This window comes from Phacochoerus africanus, chromosome 8, assembly GCF_016906955.1.
Source record: "Phacochoerus africanus isolate WHEZ1 chromosome 8, ROS_Pafr_v1, whole genome shotgun sequence".
NCBI lineage: Eukaryota > Metazoa > Chordata > Mammalia > Artiodactyla > Suidae > Phacochoerus > Phacochoerus africanus.
Window position 1 is genome coordinate 153,289,757 of NC_062551.1, and position 22,597 is coordinate 153,312,353.

At 36.6% G+C, this 22,597-nt stretch overlaps 1 protein-coding gene across 4 annotated transcripts in view; it reads left to right on the top strand.

The window, feature by feature from the left end:
* Positions 1 to 1,182: 1,182 nt before the first annotated feature.
* Positions 1,183 to 22,597, top strand: part of MYSM1 (Myb like, SWIRM and MPN domains 1) — a 39,314-nt gene continuing 17,899 nt past the window's right edge. For all 4 annotated transcript variants that reach the window (XM_047788890.1, XM_047788891.1, XM_047788892.1 and 1 more), the window contains exons 1-10: positions 1,183 to 1,282; positions 5,490 to 5,565; positions 7,072 to 7,142; positions 8,989 to 9,066; positions 9,158 to 9,181; positions 10,301 to 10,379; positions 14,415 to 14,513; positions 16,586 to 17,364; positions 20,904 to 21,034; positions 22,148 to 22,251. In XM_047788890.1, coding sequence (XP_047644846.1) covers positions 1,218 to 1,282; positions 5,490 to 5,565; positions 7,072 to 7,142; positions 8,989 to 9,066; positions 9,158 to 9,181; positions 10,301 to 10,379; positions 14,415 to 14,513; positions 16,586 to 17,364; positions 20,904 to 21,034; positions 22,148 to 22,251 — 1,506 coding nt within the window. In that variant the 5' untranslated portion in view covers positions 1,183 to 1,217. The remainder of the gene's footprint in view (positions 1,283 to 5,489; positions 5,566 to 7,071; positions 7,143 to 8,988; positions 9,067 to 9,157; positions 9,182 to 10,300; positions 10,380 to 14,414; positions 14,514 to 16,585; positions 17,365 to 20,903; positions 21,035 to 22,147; positions 22,252 to 22,597) is intronic.

Consider the following 22,597-nt stretch of genomic DNA (forward strand, 5'->3'; position numbering starts at 1 on the left):
GCTCCTCTTATGGCTTGAGCGCAAAGGTGCACTGGGGCAAACTCAGAATATTGTGGGAAGTGAATTCATTCCATTAATTGATTGATTCATTCATCAGTTCAATATTTATTGAGCACCAACTGTGTGTCAGACATCATGTTGAATGTTGATACCTTAAGGACTAGTCCAAAGACTAGCAGATACAGCCTTTGTCCTTAATGAATTCATAGTCAGACGGTAGAGGCAGAAAAATGAATTAACAGCTACAATAATGTGAATGATAGATGCTAAGGTAGAAGAATACATAAGAGTAATATTTAATTTCTTAAAAAGCCTTAAGTTCTTTGAGAGAAATGGTGTTTGTCTCTCACAGTTCCTAACAACATGATTTGTACAGGTGAACACTTAGTAAAGTGTCAAAAGGTCTGGATTTTGGTCCCAGTTCTGTCTTTAACTAGCTGTCCATCCTTCTCATTAGTCATCTCAACTTTCTGAGCTTCAGTTTATCTGCAAAGTGTGACTGATGTTATTGGTCCTGCTTATCTCACTGGGTTTTGGAGTTTTCTTTGTTTCTGTTTTTTGGCCACACCCAGCGGCATGCGTAAATTCCTGCGCTATGGATCAAACTCTTGCCACAAGCTTCTGCAGGGACAACGCCGGGCCCTTAACCTGCTGTACCATAAGGAAACTCCCTCACCAGCTTATTGTGAAGATCAATGGTGATGAGTGATTTTTTAATTAACTGTAAAGATATCTACGAAATAAAATACACAATCCTGTTATATTCTAAACTCTTTCTTGAATATTAAAACAGATGTTCAGCATTTTTATAAGTGCTGAATGATCCTATTCTAAAAAATAAAAACCAGCAGATAAGGGTCGCTGTTGCCACTTTCACATTCAAAGTCCGTCTGGCTTGATCTTTTCAGCACTCCAGGTATTTACTATAAACCCCATTTTACAAATTAGAGAAGCGAGGCGCCAAAGAATTTATCCAAGACCACAACGTCTTCAAAATCCAAGCCTGGGCCACTTGCCAAGGTCTTTTTACACGTCAACAAAAGTCAGAAGAATCCAGACCCAGGACGCTAATATCTTTCCCCCGAAAGCCCCGCTTCTCGGGCCTGGGAGGGGCTAGTCGAAGCCTCAACTCCGCCCCATGACGCACGCGGCCCCGCCTTCACGCCCTCCACCTCTCGCGGGATCTCTCGGGAGCACGGCTGGGGTCAGGTCCCATCATGGCGGCAGAAGAGGCGGATGTGGATGTCGAAGGGGACGTCATGCCAGCGGCGGCACAGTCTGGGTGAGACATAGAGACCGGGTTTTGCAGAGACGAGGAGGGGCGCGGATGTGAGAAGGGTACCCTAGAAAGGCCGGGGTTCCGGAAGGGTCCAGGGGAGCGAAAGACCATCCGCTGGGGCCGGGGTCTCCCAAAGGCCTGGGCGGCGCCGCGCCCATCCCGCCGCCCGGCTCTTCCAAAGCGCAGCCAGCGAGTACCTGAGACTTGGGACGGACAGCGTTTTCTCCTTTTACTTGGATGCTGTGAGGGCGCCGGTCGCCCCTAGCACATTGCGGGCTCTTAAGCAATTACTTCTTCCGTTAGTGTTTCCCTAGAATCCGCCCCCTTGCCACCGCCCAATAATCACTAGAACAAGGGCTGTCCCTAGAAGGGACCTGAGCGTAGGGATTCTGGTACCATCGCCTGCAAGCCCTGTGACCTTGGGCGTGTCGTTTTATCCCTACCCCCTATCGATTTTCTCTTCCACATAAGGATAGTTGTGAAAAACTTCCAGAGAGGTAGCGTGACTTAAAGGAAAAGGCAGGACGTAGAGTTAGACAGCTTTGGGTTCTCTTGTAATGGCTGGTCCTGCGAGATACTAGTAGTGTGACCTTGGGCCAGACTTTTAATTTGTCTGAGCCTCAGTTCGTGAGTAGGCTGACGATCATGTTAGGTACCTCGTATGATTATTGTGAAGAAAAAATGAAGTGATTATGGGATAGCTGCTCTGTAGATGTGTTCTTTACCGGCCCGTTATCCCCAGGGGTGGTATTGTGAGGACTGCGGCGGGGGGGGTGTCACAATTTATTTAGTACCTATACCTGCAGAGCAGGCCAGTGTGGTTTTAAACAATAACCTTCAGCTTGAGACATCTATCCCTTTGACTCCTTGCTTGCAGGGAATGAAAGCAACCATTTTTAAAATATGCTTTCAGAATCTCCTTTTAGTAATGGAAAAGGCCCAGATGGGTCAGGAATTCTAAGACCTCAGTTCTAAACTCAGCTATGTTGCTTGTACCTAGAAAGAACGTTCGAAGTCTCTAGAACCATGTGGATTTGCCAATCTTAGACGGTTTTGACCTATTAAATAGCAATTTCACGTGGTCGAACCTAGTGATAGGGCCTCTGTAAATTTTGAAGTGTACTGACCCTGCCCATGAGGAACTAAGATAGTGGGTTTAAAGTTCTTCTGAACCCTAAAGCACTGTGAAAATGAGTAACCAACTTCATGTAGTCATTCTCCCTCAAATCCTTAGGCAAAATATTCCAAAGCTATACAAATGGATAGGAAGGGTTTACTAACAATCATTGTTCACATTTGTGTAGACCTCCTTAATCTTGCGCAAGTGCTTTTGCATGTGTGATTTAATTTGCTTTTCACAAGCCTGTGAAATAAGTGGGAGGGATTCTTATCTGCAGCCCAGAGAGAAATGAATTGGCCTTGGAAACACCAAAGATCATCTGAGAGCATTGGCTCTATCTATCCGTTTTCCATAGGTTCTTTATTTTTCTGATTGTATTTTATTTTTCTCCCTTTTTCTCTCTCTTTTTTTTTTTTATTATTTTGCTTGAGCCTCAGTTTTATTGGTGGCACCTGTGATCATCTTAGTCTCATGTAACCAGTAATAGGGTTATGGGTTCCTGATGGGTAGAGCCATTGCCTTACAGAACTTCAGGGAGCATCAGTAACATATCCTGGTGAAAATTGCTCCCTGGTGTTAGGGCTCCAATCACATAGAATTTCTTGTGAATAAACACTTGAATTGTGTAGTTACAGCTGATAGCATTTGTGGAAGCCTTGAGGATTAATTAAAAACATGTTTAGGTCTCGCTAAGTGCTAGTTACCAAAGTTAGAAGATGTCGTTGCAATGGTTTGATTTCCTTTCTACCTATCCTGCCTCTCTTTCTCATTCTTGTTTTCTTCTGCTTGTTCTTTAAATCTTAATGTTTTGAAATTCCCTCTGTGGCATAGTGGGTTAAGGATCTGGTGATGCTGCCGCTGTGGCTCAAATTTGATCCCTGGCCTGGGAACTTCCATATGCCACAAATGCAGGGAAACACACACAAACAAAAAAACCTTTAATGTTCCAAGGGATTTTTGTCATAAGACTTCTCACTAACCACACAGTCTGTCTCTCAGGATTTAAATTTCTGTTTGTTAGGTTGGACAGTATGAAATTTTGCCAATGTCCCACCATTTTTGACCTACAAAAATGATGTTTCCCAAATTTGTCACCAACTCAAATCTCTCTCCTGAGTTTCAGGTCCATTTATACAATTTTCTGAATCTCTCTCCCCTTGGGTGTTCTGCAGTCTCAGCTTATAAACTTTCTTCATCCAACCTGCCTCTCCAAGTTCTCTAAGTTCAGTAAGTGGTACCATCCACCCAGTCACACAAGGCATAGACGTAGACTTTATTCCTTTTCCTTACTTCTCGCCTTCTATTCAGTCATTTATTGAGTTTATCGATTTTGAATATCCTCTCATATGTGTTCATTCTTCCTATTCACACTGCTTGTTCTTCAAATCTAAGTTATTATTACCTCTCTCAAGTATTTATATAATCACTCTTAACTGTTCCTTGTCTCCTTGCCCCCCCCCCTTTTTTTTTGTCTTTTGTTGTTATTGTTGTTGCTATTTCTTGGGCTGCTCCCGCAGCATATGGAGGTTCCCAGGCTAGGGGTTGAATCGGAGCTGTAGCCACCGGCCTACGCCAGAGCCACAGCAACGCGGGATCCAGCCGCGTCTGCAACCAACACCACAGCTCATGGCAATGCCGGATCGTTAACCCACTGAGCAAGGGCAGGGACCGAACCCACAACCTCATGGTTCCTAGTCGGACTCGTTAACCACTGCGCCACGACGGCAACTCCTCCTTGGCCCCCTTTTATTCTTTCCTGAAGTTAGAGCAGTCTTTTCTTAACATGCAGATCTGATCATGTTATTCCCCTTAATCCTCAATGGGGAAGGAGTTCCTGTTGTGGTTCAGTGGAAACGAATCTGACTAGCATCTGTGAGGACGCAGGTTCGATCCTTGGCCTCACTTAGTGGGTTAAGGATCTGTTGTTGCTGTGAGCTGTGGTGCAGGTTACAGATGTAGCTCAGATCTGGCGTTGTGGCTGTGGTGTAGGCCAGTGACTGCAACTCTGATTCGACCCCTAGCCTGGGAACTTTCATCTGCCGAAGGTGTGGCCCTAAAAAGACCAAAAAAAAAAAAAATCCTCAATTGGCTTTATGATAAGAAATCTTTATCCCTTAGAAACCTGTGTTTCTGTTCTACCTACTTTGTTCATTTAATCATTCAATGAATATCCGTTATTTTATATATGCCAAGCCCCGGCATACGAGTCCTTGTTCTCATACAACTAACATTCTTATTGGATGAGACAAACAGTACACCTTATGTGTGTCCCAGAGGGAGATAAACTTGTAGAGAAGTTTTTGCAGTCTTAAGAGCTACAAAATTCTTATCACTAGACTACCTCTGGGAAAGGTCAGTAGCTAAGAAACTTTATAACTTCAAAATATACAGAAGCAAGTATTAGCTTTAATTATAACATAGATTGGACTGTCCCAAACTTAACCATTCAGCCTTTTTTCATATGAAGTGAACACTGTGACTTTAGAGAGTTCTTATTAGTGAAAGAAGTGGGAATTAACTAAGTTTAATCACCAGTGGATGTAGAAGAGCCCCCAAATAACCCAAGCTAACTTTTTTTCAATTGTTACTAAAACATCACATTTCTTATCTCTGCATTGTACTGTCCTCCTTTGAGTATTTTCTTTTTGGTTCTTCCACCTGTTCTTATTTTTCTTTTGAGGAAGGTGCTGTTGATGGGTGGCTTTTATGCTTTAGATATAACTAAAACAATTAATTGTAAAATTAAATTCCTATATCCACATTCATATCCATTAAAGAAAATCAGAAGAGTTGGTTCATAGCCACAGGACATATTGTGGTTGTGGCTTTGGGGTATTTTTTTTCCTCAGGAAGTTGTTTATTCTTAGGAAACAAAAGAAGTGAACAGACTTGATCAAAATAGGGTGGCTTAAAGCCGCTTATGTATTTCATAGGCCAGACATAGACATCTGCAATGTTAAATCTCTTAAGGGGAGAAAGGAACTAAATTATTTGCTTAAGATCTGAAGCCTACCAGTCATTGTACTGTGTAAATCACATTCATTAACTGGTATAATCTCACTCTTATACCCGTTTTTTTTATTATTACAGAAGTGATGAAAATACAGCATCTGTTTTACAAGATCACTATCTTGATTCATCGTGGAGAACTGAGAATGGTCTTATTGTAAGTATTTTGTGAAATTATCAAGTCCAGTGCCTAGAGAACTTTTTTTTTAAACTTGGTTCTAGTTCTCAGCACAGAAGTAATACATTGAAGTATTTTTTCTTTAAAAATAGAAGGAACTTACTTCTACCTCTTTTGACTTTGAAAAATGGTCTTTTGGAAACAACTTTGGAGCCAGCTAGATTTATGTACACATCGGTGCTCTCCCACTTATCAGATTTGTGAACCTCAGTTGGTTCATCTTAAAAAAAATGGGATCATTGCATGGTTCATTTCTTCATTTAGCAGTTATTTATTAAGTACTTACTATGTGCCAGACATAATAGGCCAAATTTGGGGGATACAGCTCATCAAGACAGACATGATCCTGTTCTCAAGGTGCTTATATTCTAAAGAGGAGTCAGGTAGTAAACAAACAGACTAATTATAGATCATGTAGAACATAAGCAAGATGCTGACTGAGAGTATCAGGGTGGGGAACCTACTTTAGATAAAGTTTACCTCCTCTGTGAGGTAAACTGAGGAGGTGACATTTCAGTTGAAAAGTTAATAGGAGTAGATAAGTGAAGAGTTGAGGATAAACATTATAGGTAGAAAGAATAGAAGTAAGACTCTGGTTGAAACCCAGTGTCTGGAGCATGGTAGGAAAGGGGAGGGGATGACAGCTAAGACAAGGTTGGAGAAGCAAAGGACAGCTCTGTCATACCTGTAGGAAGAGGAGGGGAATCAAAGAAACTAGGCAGGAAACATTTGTACTAATCTAGACAAGATTTGGTGGTGGTTTGGCCTGAGGTTGTGGTAGAAGTTGGCAGATTTGAATTATGTTTTGGAGATGGCACTGCTTGGTGTATTGGATGTGGAGATTGAGGGGAAAGGAAAGAAATCCGGGATGGTTCCTGGGTTTCTAGCTGGAATAGCTTGATGACTGGAAGTGTTCTTTACAAAGTTGGGAAGGCAGGGGGAGAAGCAGGTGAAGGTATACGCTGGTGAGTTCTGCTTTGACTATGCTAAGAATAAGAAGTCTATTGGATATCCAAGTGGAAATTTTGAGTGGGTAGTTAAAATAGTCTAAAAAGAGCTTGGAGAAGAAACCTGAGTTGAAAATTTTTAAGTTTTGAGAGTTGAAAAGGTGTATGATTGTTTAAGAAGAGATTGTGGGCTAAGGGAAAAAAAAAGAATTGTGAATTTTGGAAATAGGTGAAGTATCTAGCAAAATGCCTAATACTTCATAGTTTCTCAAACACGATAGACATTATTACTTTATCATCGGTAGGAGCCTGAGCTTTGGAATCTAAGCCTCAAGTCTCACCTTTTCCACTCGAAATGTTAGTGAATGCATCTATGGAAGCAATAATGCCTATCATGGCATTATTGTGGGAATCAAAGATAAGTTTGTGTGCTCACTAAGTGGTAGCTTTTTTAGTTGTAATCATTGTATTATTTAACAAGACAGAAGGTAATTTTAAAATGCAGAAAATAAAAATTATTCTTCCTTTTTTTAAATAGCCTTGGACTCTGGACAGCACCATCAGTGAAGAGAACAGAGCTGTCATTGAAAAAATGTTGTTGGAAGAAGAGTATCCTTTAATGATTATGAGGAAAGTAAAGATTTCAGGGTTAAAAATCTATAAATGCAAAATTTACACATGAGACCATTGTTAGTTACTAGACAGATTTTATTTGACCCCCAACTGCTAGTATATAATGCTTCTGCCTGTTTTGTTTTACCTTTAAGTCTGAGATCTGACTCCGTGTTTTTGAGCCAACTCTTTATACTATTGAATAGAAATTAGAGTGTTAAGAAAAATCAGCTAGACTCTTTAGTCTAAGTCAAGTCATACAGTCCAAACCTCCATTTTCATTTATATAAGCTGAAACCCAGAGATGATAATTTGTTCAAGGACAGAGAATTAGAATATGTAAAAGTTCTCACTTCTCACTCTGCCAATTTACAGGTGTTGAGTGGGAGGGAATCTAAGTAAAAAGCCAAAATTATAGAATGAAGATTTTTCCCATAGAAGTTGTAGGTCCTTATTCACAGCTCAGCCTTTGGCTTCTTGTCCTTATTTCTTTCATCCATTTGCTGTCTTTGCAACTTAACTTTTTTGGGACTCTGTTTTCTTATATATAAAATGAAGGGATTGAACAAAATGATTCCTGATTTTATTATTTATGAGGATTATTAATACTAGTCTGATAAGTAGTGGTTTATTAACTCCTCTGTGTTGCATGCATTTTTACCTCCTTTTTAAAGCCAGAATTTCTGTTCTTTTTATTCCCAGTTATTGCTGTGTTGTTTTCAGGGTTTCTGTGTACCTTTAATATCATAAGTTAAACCCTTTTTTAGGCTTTCTTATTCTCAGACTCTCCCCAAACATTGCAGTTAAAGCCTAGATCATTGCTTTTCAGTAGAAAAATAGTGCAAGTCACATATATCATTTATAATTTTCTAGCAGTCACATTTAAAACAGGTGAAATTAATTTTAATAACATTTTATTTAACCCAGTAAATTTAAAATACTAACCATTTCAACATTTACTCAGTATATAAATATTGAGGTATTTTGCTGTCTTTGTTTAGTACTCTTTGAAATCCAGTGCGTTATTTTGTACTTAGAGTACATCTCAGGTTGTGCTAACCACATTTCAAGTACTCAGTAACTACACATATGGCTATTGGCTAATGTATTGAACAGTGCAGTTCTAGATGAAGGAATACTTAAGTAGTCACTGGTTCATTTCCAGATTTGGAAACAAAATGCTGAGAGTAGTAGAAGCTGTATGAGCTCTTTGAGGACAGGGATAATGTTTTCTTCTATCTTTATCTTCAGCATCTAGTACCTAGCGTAGCGGCTGATGTACACAACACACAGTCACTATTTAAGTGAAGAATATCTCCGACTAATCTAAGAGTGTATCCATATAGGCCAGTTTTAAGAAGTCTGAGAAAGAGGCTCCCTGGTAGATTTGACCTGAGTGTTATTTTTATTAGGGTAGAGAGTAACACTGAACTCCTCTGTTACCTTCAGAAGTATGAAAACAAATACTTCCAATTATCCTTGCCAACCATTTAGATTCATCTGCTACATGTTAGAAAAAAGGATTGTAAAACTCTGAAAATATCTTCTCTTAGCCACTTCTAATAGGGAAGAGAAACTAGCATTTATATAGCACCCATTCTTTGCAGGCTCTGTGTGTGACTTCATGTGTAATGTTTAATCCATGTAACAACCCTGTGAAGTATATGTAAACCCAGTAAATTTAAAATACTTTTTATGATTTTTGCAGACCTGGACAGTTTTTGAGAGGAATTGTTTCAGCTAGAATTCAAGTGTGACTTTCATGAGTATATAAGTGCCTACTTTAAGTCCCATAAGAATTATATGATTTACTGTTTTAAAAGTTTCTTTAATAATTACAAAGGTATTATTTATCCAAAAAGTCACTTCCAGGAAAATTCTGGCTTGATCAAAAGGAGGATGATAAGAAATACACAAAGAGGTAAAATCAATTTATAAAACTTTTTAAAGTCTGAGTTGTATTTTAAAAACTTCTTCACAAGCTTCCTTATTTTTTTTTTCATGTGGTGCAGTCTGCAGAAAACAGCAAAAATCATGTATGTACTTACGTTTTATATTTTAAAATCCTTTTGGTTAGTTAAAAATTATGGGAAAATTAAACGAAAAGTTACAGTTGGCCTGTGGAAAAGCCCTCTTGACCTTGGGTTATATAAAAATATAAAATCAGAATTTCTTGTGCAGGTGTTGGAATGTCACAGGTAATTTTATGATATTATTTGTTTGTTGGAATTTCTTCATGGCCCTACAGAAGTAATTCCTTTGGATTGTGGAAAAGATGTTTTTATGGGATTTGTGGTAAAATTATTTAAAGCTGCTTTCTAATATATTAGGAATTGACTTGATTTCTCTTGCCCTGTCACTTAACTTTCAGTCATTTCAAACAAAAATTTGAATTGTCTAGAGAAATTAAGTATTAACTATTTTATAAACATCCTTTCCCTGTAATAGAAAAAAATTTGATGTTATTTAGTGTTTTCTAAACTTGCATGTTTATAGTCCCTTAAAGGTTGGGTTTGCAAATTTGCAATTGCTAACAGTTTGAGCATTGAGCATGCTTTGGCATTTGCATTTTGCTGAACAAACAGCAATAACCAAAATGTGAAGTCAGTGAAAAGATTAATGGTTTGCTTGAATTAAATTGATGAGCTTCATGACTTTTATTTTTAAATTCTTAATGTCCTGAACTTCAAAAGCAATAAATGTAATAATGTCTTAGTATTTTTACCTCTTTTCTGGCTTGATATTTACATTGATTAACAAAGAAGAATCAGAGAGATGATATTTATGGAGCCAAGTTTAAACTCTGACGTGCCTCTCAGGATTTGGAAATGTATTAACATTTGCTGTTTTGTGTCCAGTCTAAGGAAGCCTATTGTCTATCATCGCATTGACTTCCTTTGATGTCTTTTAGTGTTACCTCCACTCAGACCCAAGGATTATGTCTTTTGAGGCTCCTATCATCCTGAGCTAGAGAAGTATACAAGTCAGGGTAAATATGTTCCCCCAGGTAGAGGCTGTAGCCGCCTTCTTCTTCTTTTTAATTCTTAGACTCAAGGTATTGAATTTAGCCCTTGGCTATCTATAACCTTTAGCTGTATAAATATAGAATGTTCCGTTTCAGAAATTTTTTTTGCAATTCCTTTTTTTCCCCTCAGGGTACACTCTCCTACAAAACCAGCCAGTTACTCAGTAAAGTGGACGATAGAAGAAAAAGAGCTGTTTGAACAAGGGCTGGTAAATAGAGCAATTTTTAATTTATAGTAAAATAATTCTAGAAGCAAATATGGATAGAATTATAAGGTTAAATTAATTTACAGAGACTAGTGATTTCTTTTTAATTACAGTGATCACACCTATAGTTTTTCTATAGTTAAGTGATGTTTGTAGTATAGTATAAGAGGATTCCTTTTAATTCATATCTAAGTTAATAAAATATTAAGATAGATTTGAATTGATATTTTAGATAGTTTTTCACCCCCCCTTTTTGGTATTAATAAAATCCAAGAAATTGAGTTGTATCTGTGTATATGTCACCAGCTACCTGGATTTAAAGGCAAAATTATTTAGTTACCTGATCTTTTCACTTGGAAAAAACTTGTATGTTTGGAACTGTCTGGGTGTTCAGCTGAGTTTTTTTAATTCAGTTATTTGGCATTGTACACACAGTCTTAATACTTTAGTGGGTATAATTTAAGACCAGAAACATTTCTTTTGCATGAATGTTTCACTGAGATCTATTTAAATGTTCACAGGTTGCTTAATGGAAAAAATATGTATGCAAGTTTGTAATTATGGAAAAAACTCCTTAATGTAAGGAAACTTAACAAAATGTTCAGAAATATATATTTTTTTAACTGTCAATAGTAGATTATATCTTTGTCTTTAAGTTACATGTTATCCGTTATTATACTAATTAAATTTGAAATTCTATGTATTTATATATTACATATGTAGAATATTTATGTAATATTTGTATAGAATTCATGAATGCAAGTTGACACATCATTGCTAATACTTTTTTTTTTTTGTCTTTTTGCCATTTCTTGGGCCGCTTCCTGCGGCATATGGTGGTTCCCAGGCTATGGGTCCATTCGGAGCTGTAGCCGCAGGGCTATGCCAGAGCTATAGCAATGCAGGATCCGAGCCGTGTCTGCAACCTACACCATAGCTCACGGCAACGCCGGATTCTTAACCCACTGAGCAAGGCCAGAGACCGAACCTGCAGCCTCATGGTTCCTAGTTGGATTCGTTAACCACTGAGCCACAACGGGAACTCCCTTCATTGCTAATACTTCTACAGATTATGGGAAATAAAATGTAGTTGTATTTTTATAATTAGTCATCACCATGACATCTGTGTTCTATGATGTTTTATATAAATACATAAACCATCTTGAGGGTTTTATCTCCTTGTGAGATTTTTCTTCTATACTATTAATTTTTTAATATTGGCATTTTGGTTTGTTGCATGATTATCATTTATATAATCTAACCAATCAATTATTTAAAATTGCTGACAGCTTTAGTGTTTTTTCTATTACCAAAGACCAGAATAGACACATACACACACAGACAAATGGGTTGTGAATTTTTCAGTTATTATTGTTGACTTTGGTGTAGTTATAGGGGCTTTATTTGCATTGTTCAAAATTCAAATGGTACCTAAGGTTGTATGTAAGATGTTAGTCTCCCTCTGACTCCTGTCTCAGCCTATAGATGCTTTATTTATTTATTTATTTATTTATTTATTTATTTATTTATTTATTTATTTATTGCTTTTTAGGCCTGTATCCGTGGCATATGGAGGTTCCCAGGCTTGGGGTCCAAATGGAACTATAGCTGCCGGCCTATGCCACAGCCACAGCAACGCTGGATCCAAGCCACATCTCTGGGCTCCACCATAGCTCATGGCAACACCATATCCTTAACCCACTGAGCAAGGCCAGGGATTGAACCTGCAACCTCATGGTTCCTAGTCGGATCCATTTCCTCTGTGCCACAATAGGAACTCCAGCCTATAGTTACTTTAAACTTAGAATGTTTTCCCACAGAAATGCAGGGAACCATTGGTTGTATTCCTGCCTTTTTAACCTACGTATCATTTGCTTATAGATTGAATTTTCTCAGGTTGAGAAAAGGAAATTATGTGGTACTTAAATGATGAGGGAAGAGTTTTTCTTTCCTGTCTTGTCCCTTTGCTCTATTTTGAAATTGGTGAAGGTTTTCTTCACTCTTCTCATTAAGGTCCCCTCTCCAGTTTTTATAGTGCCCAAGCCCCTACAATCCTAACAAGTCTAACTTTATCTAGATCTCCGAAAGTGCTCCATGTTACCAGGTTACCCATTTGCCTTCATCACATGATAGAGATAACTAATTTTTCAGTAAACTGATCTCAGCGAAGTTAAAAGTTTTTTCATTTTTTTATTAGTTTTTTGAAATATAGTTGATTTATAATCTTGTGTTAATGTCTGCTCTGTAGCCAAGTGATTGTTAAACATAGCCGTTTCTTTTCAGCTTCTTTCCCCGTATAGTTCATCACAGAATATTGAGTTCTCAGTGCTATACAGCAGGTCCCTGTTGACCGTCCATGTACAGTAGTGTGCATATGCCAGTCCCAAACTCCCAATCCACCCCCTACCCCATTTCCTCTTGGTAACCATAAGTTTGTTTTTGAAGTCTGTGAGTCTGTTTCTGTTTTGTAAATAAGTTCACTTGTATCATTTTTTTTTTAGATCCCAGGTATAAGTGATATACGATACTTGTCTAAGAACAATCTTAAATAATTTATACACACTAATAATTTTTGCAGAAGTACCTTCATTTTTTTTTTTTTTGGTCTCTTTGCCATTTCCTGGGCCGCTCCCGAGGCATATGGAGGTTCCCAGGCTAGGGGTCTAATCAGAGCTGTAGCTGCCAGCCTACGCCACAGCCACAGCAGTGCGGGATCTGAGCCGTGTCTGTAACCTACACCACAGCTCGCGGCAACGCCGCATCGTTAACCCACTGAGCAAGGGCAGGGACCAAACCTGCAACCTCATGGTTCCTAACCAGATTCGTTAACCACTGCGAGTCCCTTCAGTTTTAAGACATTTCCCATATGTCAGATTTTCTAGTAAATACCAGAAGTAAATGTATAAGTTAATCATTTAGGTCAGTGACTTACTACTGTGAATCATGACTGTCTAGCCTGTAAATCTGGCCCTGGGATCAGCTTCTTTGAGTTGTTGTGGATTTTTTTTTCTTTAGTCTTAAGAATTCTTTTTTTTTTTTTTTTTGTCTTTTTACCATTTCTTGGGCCGCTCCCGCAGCATGTGGAGGTTCCCAGGCTAGGGGTCTAATCGGAGCTGTAGCCACCGGCCTACACCAGAGCCACAGCAACGTGGGACCTGAGCCGCGTCTGCAACCTACACCACAGCTCACGGCAACACCAGATTGTTAACCCACTGAGCAAGGGCAGGGACTGAACCTGCAACTTCATGGTTGCTAGTCGGATTCGTTAACCACTGTGCCACGACGGGAACTCCCTTAAGAATTCTTTAAAAAGGCTTGTTGAGTTACTTTGAGAAATAGAGAATATCTTGTGTTGGAGATAATATAAAGGAGATTTATGTGTCAAATGATAGACGATACCTAAAAATCCTATCTAGATTTAAGATTATATTGCATTCCTGTCTGTACTTCAGACCACACCAGAATTCTCAGTTTTTCACTCCACAGCTTCAGTGTCTGCAGGTACCCAGCCTTTGACAGTGGAGGGGTGTAGGGAGGTGTTGGTTGAAGGTTGCTTCATTTGTGATTTTCTGTTGTAAGTCAATTTACTGTGATACGTAGTGTAAGAATATCCACTAAGGAACATGTAATAGATGGAATCTGGGTTAAAGGAATATTTTGAAATTCTTGTCATAATATATTCAGATGATTCTATAATTGGAATATATAACTTGCTTCCATTTTGGGCACTTTTTTAAGTTATCTCAAATTTGGAACATCATAATGTGTAATACTAATAGGACACTGTTAGGAATATTCAGGAGTGACAATAACTATAAAAAGAAAACAAGTTTCTAAATCATCTTGGTCTCTTTTCAGAAGTCAAGATTCCGAAAGAAGATTGTGGGCTTTGATTTTAAGAGTCTTAACTTTATATGAGGCTTCATTGTGTGCTTTAGAAAATAAATAAATATGGGTTCTAGTTTTTGTTTTGTTTTAAAATATGGCAGTTGTTTGGAATATTAAGTAACGCAGTTTATTTCCATTTTTAAAATATAGGCTAAATTTGGCCGAAGGTGGACTAAAATTGCAAAGCTAATTGGAAGTCGCACTGTTTTACAAGTGAAGAGTTATGCCAGACAATACTTTAAAAATAAGGTAAGCAGAATATAAATGTCCTAGTGATAATATTTAAAATACAAGTCAGCAAAAATAGTTTTTTAATTCAGGCACTAATGTTTTAATGTTCAAAGTTGTTATAGTGAAAGTATTTTATACCCATAAAGTACCCTATAAATGTTTGTCTTCAGAAATGTCAAGGCGTATCTTGAGTATATTGAGTATTGCTAGTAAATAGGTATTAGATTAACTCCGCTTTATTTCATACAGTTAAATAGAAGGACAAAATATTAATTGCTCAAAAACATCCTATAAAGCAAGTAGTATTCCAGAGAGAAAACCTTAGAGTTCATTGTTTCCAGGAAAATATCTTTAAATATTTGCATTAAACTTTTAAGAATAATTAGAGCTTAGTGGCCATAAATGCTAGTAACATTAATCTAAAATCTTTTTAATAGCAATGAAACTTGCACAGTTGTTTTGAAGAATTGTCTTTGGAAACTTTAATAAATTTCAGTGGTCAGAAAGGTATAGTCTAGTTCTTTAATCTTTCAAGTAATTTGTACTGTATTCAACCATGTTGTTTTGACAGTTAGAATTACTCCAGTGTGTTCTCCCTGACCTCTGGGAACATAATTATACAGAATTTGAAAGTGTCTTAAGCAAAATTTGGTGTTTTCTTTTAATGTAAGTACAGTTGACACTTAAAAAACAGGTTTGAACTGAGCAGAACCACTTATACACGGATTTTTTTTCAGTAGTAAATACCTCAGTAGTAAATTCCGCTGGTGTGGAATTGCACATATGGAGGAAGTTCAAATACTGACGAATCCCATACATGGAGGGCCACCTATAAGTTATTCCCAGATTTTTGACTGTGCAAAGGATGGTGTCCCTAACCCCCTTGTTCAGGGGTCCGCTGTAAAGGGTTTTACCCCATATACCAGATTTATCTGACTTGGTGTCATTTAGGCATAGGAAGTAATGGAATGGATTTGTTGTAGATCTGTTGTCTCCATATTTTAACCATCAAAAGCATTTTGAAGACAGCTCACCAGGTTACTTTCATAAAGTACTATGAAACAGAATAAGCTTAATTTTTCATTTCTACTTCCATACCCCTCAGACCAGAATGTGTAGGGTATTTTGGAGAAGTGAAAAGGTACATTTTAATAGTAAAAGAAACATTAATGTATAATGAAATATAATGCAAAATTTTATCTAACTTTAAAAAATAAACACAGACTTGAAATAAATAGGGTTGTTGAAGGCTATTTCAAGCTAAATGGCCAAATCCCCATTTCCCTCCTGCTGCTCTTTCCTTCTCCTCTATGTATAAAGCCAGTTACCCTCAAATACAGGATTGTGGAGTCTATTGTTATAAAAGATCTATAAATAACCTCTTGGGTGTGTTTGTCATATGCAAGAGTTTTCAAAAACTCTGTATATAACAAAGATTTTATTTCAAATCCTACCCATTGCCATTCATCTTTTGTTACATTACCAGATATTTATGTTTATAATAGATATAAAAGATAATTTCAGGCCTTAAATTATAAACTCTGTAATATTAGAGGTACATTAAATGAACATGTGAAAACCAGTTTCTATTGACTTCGTATTCAGATGAAAGATAGTTTTAATTTACTAATACATACGAGATAAATTCCTTTAACTAAAGAGTTTTTAGCATTATAAAAAATGATTAGTTGAGATATCAGACATTTTGAGAAATAAGTCTTCACAATGTTTTGATCTTGTAGAGAATACCTTAGTGTGACAATTGTAAGTTCATCATCTATGGTTGATAGAAGTCAGATTCCTACTTTAAACTTACTATTGAAAAATAAATAGTAGGCCTATATAGGTCATAGGTATTTGCTAAAAAATTACCAGACCATGAATGAGTCAAATACATTTATGGAAATTTGAAATTATGGTCTTTTATATTTAAGATGAAGTTTTAAACCCTTCAGAGAAAAGCACAATAAAGGTGTAATATTCCATTGACATGCACTTAGTTTTACAACTTGGTATCCTATTTTTTGTGTGCCAGTGATTATGTTTTAAAATGTTAATATTATGGGGGTTTTATCGTGTTTTTCAATAAGGTAAAATTAGATGGTCCAGAGAAGGAAACACTAAATCAGAAGAACAGCAGTGATTTTCAGATGAAAAATGATGTTGAAGGCACAGAGGTGTGGACACCTTCAGGTTTAAGGGGACGTGCTGATCCCAACTTGAATGCTGTAAAAATTGAAAAGTTATCTGATGATGAAGAAGAAGAAGTAGACATCACAGATGAGGCAGACGAGTTGACATCTCAAGCTCCCCCAAAGAGTCTTAGCCGTGATCTCTTATTAGACATCCCTAATAATAAAAGACATGCAACCAATCAAGGGGAATTCATTGCTTCTGGCAGCCAGGAAGATCCCATTTCTAAATCTTCCAAAGAGTGCCTTGAGAATATAAAGCAAGGTGCGATGGACACACGGACAAGTGCAGGAATTACATTTTGGACTGAAAATCAGAATACCAGTGACCAAAAATCAGTTGAGTTAAATGTTCAGAAATGTAATAAACTGATGAAAAACTGTGATAAGCATGATGGAAATGGAATAATAGATGATACCAAGCAGTTGCCTTCTCCAGAGCCTTGTGAAGTTCAGAAAGACTTGAGTGATAATGAATTGCTTTTTCATTCTTCCTGCCAAATGGAGGAGGAGAGCCATGAGGAAGAAGAGCTTAAGCCACCAGAACAGGAAGTAGAAATAGATAGAAATATCATTCAAGAAGAAGAAAAACAAGCAATTCCTGAGTTTTTTGAGGGGCGCCAAGCTAAAACACCAGAACGCTATTTGAAAATTAGGAATTATATTTTGGATCAGTGGTAAGGAAAAATTGTGTATTAGATGCTGTTTTAAAACTTACGATACTCTAGAGTATTTGATTAGGCCTGTGTAGAATTTAGTATTTTACATTCCTAGAGTTCCAAAGAGCTTTAACATAGTAATGTATTTCAGTAGGCAAAACTTAGAATTTTTCAAAGTGAAAGGAAAACTTTTGAAAGTTTTGGTAGGTATTGTCTTCTGTGGCTTTCTTAACCCATGTATCTGTTCTTTAAGAGTCTTTGGTCCTAGAAGAAAAGGGATAGATGATTGCCTTAATTCGTACTGTTTCAGGAGCTACAGAATTGTTTAGAACCATCTTTTCAGAGGGCTTCTGCTGTAACCTAGGAAGATTACCAAAGGAAAACAAATAACCAGGCTTATTAAATCAGTAACCTTCATTTTACTCACACAGTATTAAGTATTTTGACATCTAAAGATAGCCCTATTCTAAAAGGTTTTTTTTTTCTTGTTCTTAACTCTTGGTTATCTTGTAGATTGTTGAGATTGGGAAAATATTTAGGTAAGGGTAATATCAAAGTGAAGAATATCTATAAGGAACAACTCTTGATATTTGCATCGTGTTTTATAGTTTACAGGATCATCTGACTCCTCACGATGATCCTGTGTAATAGGCAGGAGGTATTTTCTCTATTTGATAGAATGATTTTGAGGTTAGGAAAGGTTTCTGGAGCTGCCTTTGGTTATACAACCAGCTGCTGACAGAAGTGGGACTTCAGTGCATGTCTCGACTTTGTAAATCACTCTTCCATTATTCCACATTGTCTAATTCACACTATTAAAAAAGATGAATTAAATTAGATCTCTATTGGTATCTAATTTTTAAATAAAAACATGAATGGCCAAAATTAAAGTACTTCAAAATAATAACCAACTCAAAAACGCCTATATAAATTATCAGTGATTACTTAATGTTACTTTAATCAGATATCATTTGTTAATTTGAATTTTAGATTTATGAGGCAAAATAATTTATATAGATAGCATAAATTTGGCAGTAGTTTTCCTAATGCCATTAGTTCATGAAACCAGTTAAGTATTGCTGATTCAATATGATGATTTAGCAGAACAATGTGAAAGCAAAAAGGAATGCTTTGAACAGAAACTCAGACCTATTCAGAAATAAAGAGAATGTTTAGAGACTAGAGGTGATGTTAAAAAAGGGGCAGGGGAAGGAAGAGTTAAGTTTTAAAGATTAAAAAGTCCTGCTAGATTTGTTCGTAGCTAAAAGATCCTTTTTTTTAGAAGCATATGCAGTTGACTCCCTGTTAAGAGTAATATTTCATCAAAATAGTAACCAGTATCATTACTGAATGCTTACCAAGTGCCATGCATTGTATTTAAATCATTGCTAGTCCTCTTGAGAACCTCATCCTCATTTAACAGATAAGAAAAATGAGGTTCAGAGAGGAGAAAGGACTCTGTTCCCGTTCCAGTTCACTTTAGGTGAAGGTGATTCCAGAGTCTTGACCCATTATTTTCATACTTCCAACTCAAGGCCTTGACTGACTTCAGTCGGTTGGATGTTTTTCTCCCACATGTTGGAGACTCTTTTCTCTTTCAGTTTGCTCAAGGGGTTTTAAGAGGCCTTCTGTGACCACCGTTTGTGTACAGTATCTCACATATCTCCTCCCTCTCATTCTCTTACCCTGCATTTTATGTATCTTAAGGAATTTATTACCATTGATAATACTGTATTTTTATTTGTGTGTTGTTGTCTCTTTCTCCACCCCTGACCTCCACCCCATTGCCATGATAATGTAGGTTCCCTAAAGGCAAACTCTTCTCTGTTTTGTTCATTGTTCTTCCTATTGCTTAGAACAATGCTTGTAATACAGAGGCAGATTGAAAGAATGAATTATTGTGTCATGAACAGGTACTTCTAGAGGCCTTACCCTTCAGTGCTGTGCTAGTAGACTCTTTGTTTAAAGCTTTTTGATGTGGGTAATCTTTAATTAAATCAACACAGTTTATAGATTCCTACAGTTTTTTAGTTGTTGGGTATAGCATGCTCATTCCAGCTTTCTTGCCTTCATTTACACAGTTCGTTTCCTTTTCTTTCAAGACACACCGAAATCTCACCTTTTTAATGGAACTTCTGATACTCTCATGTCCCAAATTACGTTTTACCCTTCCTGAACTTCTGTAGAATTTATGGTTTAAAATTTAGTTTTAGGTCTTCCCAAAACACACTAAGATATTCTTACCTATTTGTCCTACTCTGTCCCCTTATCCTTAGCCTTTTTTTTTTTCTTTTTTTCCTTGTCTTTTTAGGCCGGCACCCTTGGCACATGGAGGTTCCCAGGCTAACAGTCGAATTGGAGCTATAGCTGCCTGTCTACACCACAGCCGTAGCAACATGGGATCCAAGCCACTTTTCCAACCTACACCACAGCTCATGCAATACCGGTTACTTAACCCACTGAGCAAGGCAGATTCATTTCCGCTGAGCCATGATAGGAACTCCTCTCTTATGCTTCTCACTCGATCTTCCTAGCACTTAGCACTACTTAACAAAATAATGTATATGATTCATTAATTTATTGACTATTAAAATGTAAGTTCTGTAAGTTTAGGAGCTGCAGATTTATCTCTATATCCTTAGTGCCTAGAAATTGTTGTGGTATGTAGAACACAGATATTTGTAGAATAAAAATTAAATACCTGTGCTATATGATATATCTAAATACTTGGTTTATAAAGTCTGTTTGAATCCTGTCACTTCCTTAGGTACTTTAGTCTCTCTTTCCTTCCTGTTTTCTCATCTCTAAAAATAAGAGTAATAAAATCTACTTTGTAGAATTGTGTATAACCCTTAGTTGGGCATCTGCTATAAGCACTGAGTAATTGATACTATGACAAAGTTCTCTGAGTTCCGTTACTCAGATTTAATGATACATTAAATTATTCAGTAAATATATGTTTTATTATGTCAACCTCTTCTTTCTTTCATATCTCTTTGGGCATTTCTCGATTCCTTTTGAATGCCCTATTGTATCTGTTTCTCTTTTCCACTTAGAGTACTTAATATTTGTTGGCATAATCATTAAAAACTAATATAAACCTTTTAAGGATGTAAAAGCTAGCTTGTAATTAAAAGATGCTATCCAGCAAAGTAAAAGTGTATGAACATAAGTAATGTATTAAAAATTGGAGCATCTAATACTAAATACTTTCAACATATTATGAAAATTCTGTTTTTATTCAGAGATTTAGGCTTGCATTTGGATCTGTAGATAAATAAGCTTTTACCTTCAGGGTCTTAGGATAACAAATCTATTGAATTTAATATTGGTAAAGAAATGATACTAGTAAAAATCACATTATTTTAAGTTTGTTTAAAGATATTTTATTTCAGGAAAAAAGTGCTCTTGGGTATTATGTATTAGCATTGTACTTACTACACATTCGCATTGAGAAGGGGGTACCTTTTTAAAATATTTCAGTATTAAAAGTTTCCCCCAGAAATCTTTGATGCTTTTATTTATCCAAAATAATTGTACTTCCATCTCTTAATTAGGGAGATATGCAAACCGAAATACTTAAATAAGACCTCAGTACGTCCTGGCCTGAAGAACTGTGGGGATGTAAATTGTATTGGACGGATTCATACATACCTCGAATTGATAGGAGCAATCAATTTTGGATGTGGTAAAAATAAAAACCGAACAACGTCTTTTACTCGACATTTTTTATCCTTGCAACCCCCATTACTTTCTTTGATACTTAAAATTCAAGTAGGTTTATTATAGATAAAGAATACAGAAAGATGCTGTCATGTTATGGCATAAATACGTTATCAAGGTTTTGTTTTAAAACAGATTTCTGTTGATTAAACTGTATTTCCCTTTAACCTCCAGTAAAAATTGGTGGTGTGATTTAAAGGAACAATATTCAAACTGAGTAGTAGAAATGAAGAATGCAGTTCTTTGTCAAGTAAAAGTAATTTTCTGAAAAGTCTAATCAAAGCCCATTTAATTTGGAAGTACTGTGTTAAATGCTGGAAATAATTTCTAGCAGTGTTTAAATAAAATAATTTATGAGCCTCTACACTTAAATGTAATAAAAGTGCCAAAATATTTTTCATGGTAGAAAGTTTCTTTCACTCTAGTTTTTCTCAAATCTGAAGTCAATGAATATGCATTTTTTAAATGTATTCTGCCCTTTTATTGAATTAACATGACAGAATTTTGGAGAAAAATTGTAGTTGCAAAATGATAAGGTAATTAGAATCCTGTAACCCATGGTTTGAGAGGAGCGTATTCTGTATTCTGTGTCTATGAAAAGACAACCAGAGATTATTTTATTTCATGTACAGATAGATAGAATTTACAGTCTGCCCTGGAATCTGTCCTTCACTTCAGTGTCTTTGTTTGCCCAAAGCACCGTAATAGGACTGGCTTTATAGGAAAACAAGATGTCGTAGCTTGCGTAGCCACTAAAGGAACTACAAAATCATATTTTCTGTATTAGACTTTTAAAGTTAGCAAAGAGGGCCTAGCACTTATTTAATCAGAAATTAAACAAAAGACTTATTTTCTAAATGTTTCATTTTATTGAGATTTCCTTATAATAATAGAAATACTTTTATGTGAGAACTACCAAGTAGCACATCACGTGTATTATGGAATAAGACAGAAGCTCAGGTATTAAAAAAAAATTAGAAATTGGCTTATAATTAATAGGATAGCTGTGTCTTCCTATTTAACAAATGAGTTCCATAAAATTATAATAGATTGTTTTGTTTTTCCTGGACTCCAATAGAACAGGCTGTATATAACAGGCCACAACCAGTTGATAAAGTACGAATCAGAGACAGAAGAGACACAGTAGAAGCCTACCAGCTTGCCCAGCGTCTGCAGTCCATGGTAAGCAGCCCCCTCGCTTACCAAATGATCTCTCCAGATTGCTCCTCACCTTATTAGGTTAGGTATGCCTATTTCTCTTCACCACTTTAACAAATGGCCATCTAGTGGAAGAAAACCTTTTCTCTTGTGTTTCATCTATCACTTTTCTTGTTTCCATTCATGTTGATTTATAAGGCAAAAGACAAACCCTCAACATTTCCTCACAAACTTTACACAGAGCATGATGCTTCACTAAAACTGCTTGGTTTTGATTCCTATGTGTAATGTATCTTTTCAAACTATACAGTTACTCTCTTCTTCTTCTTCTTCATTTGTTTTTATTTGCTTAAAATTCTTACCACAAGAT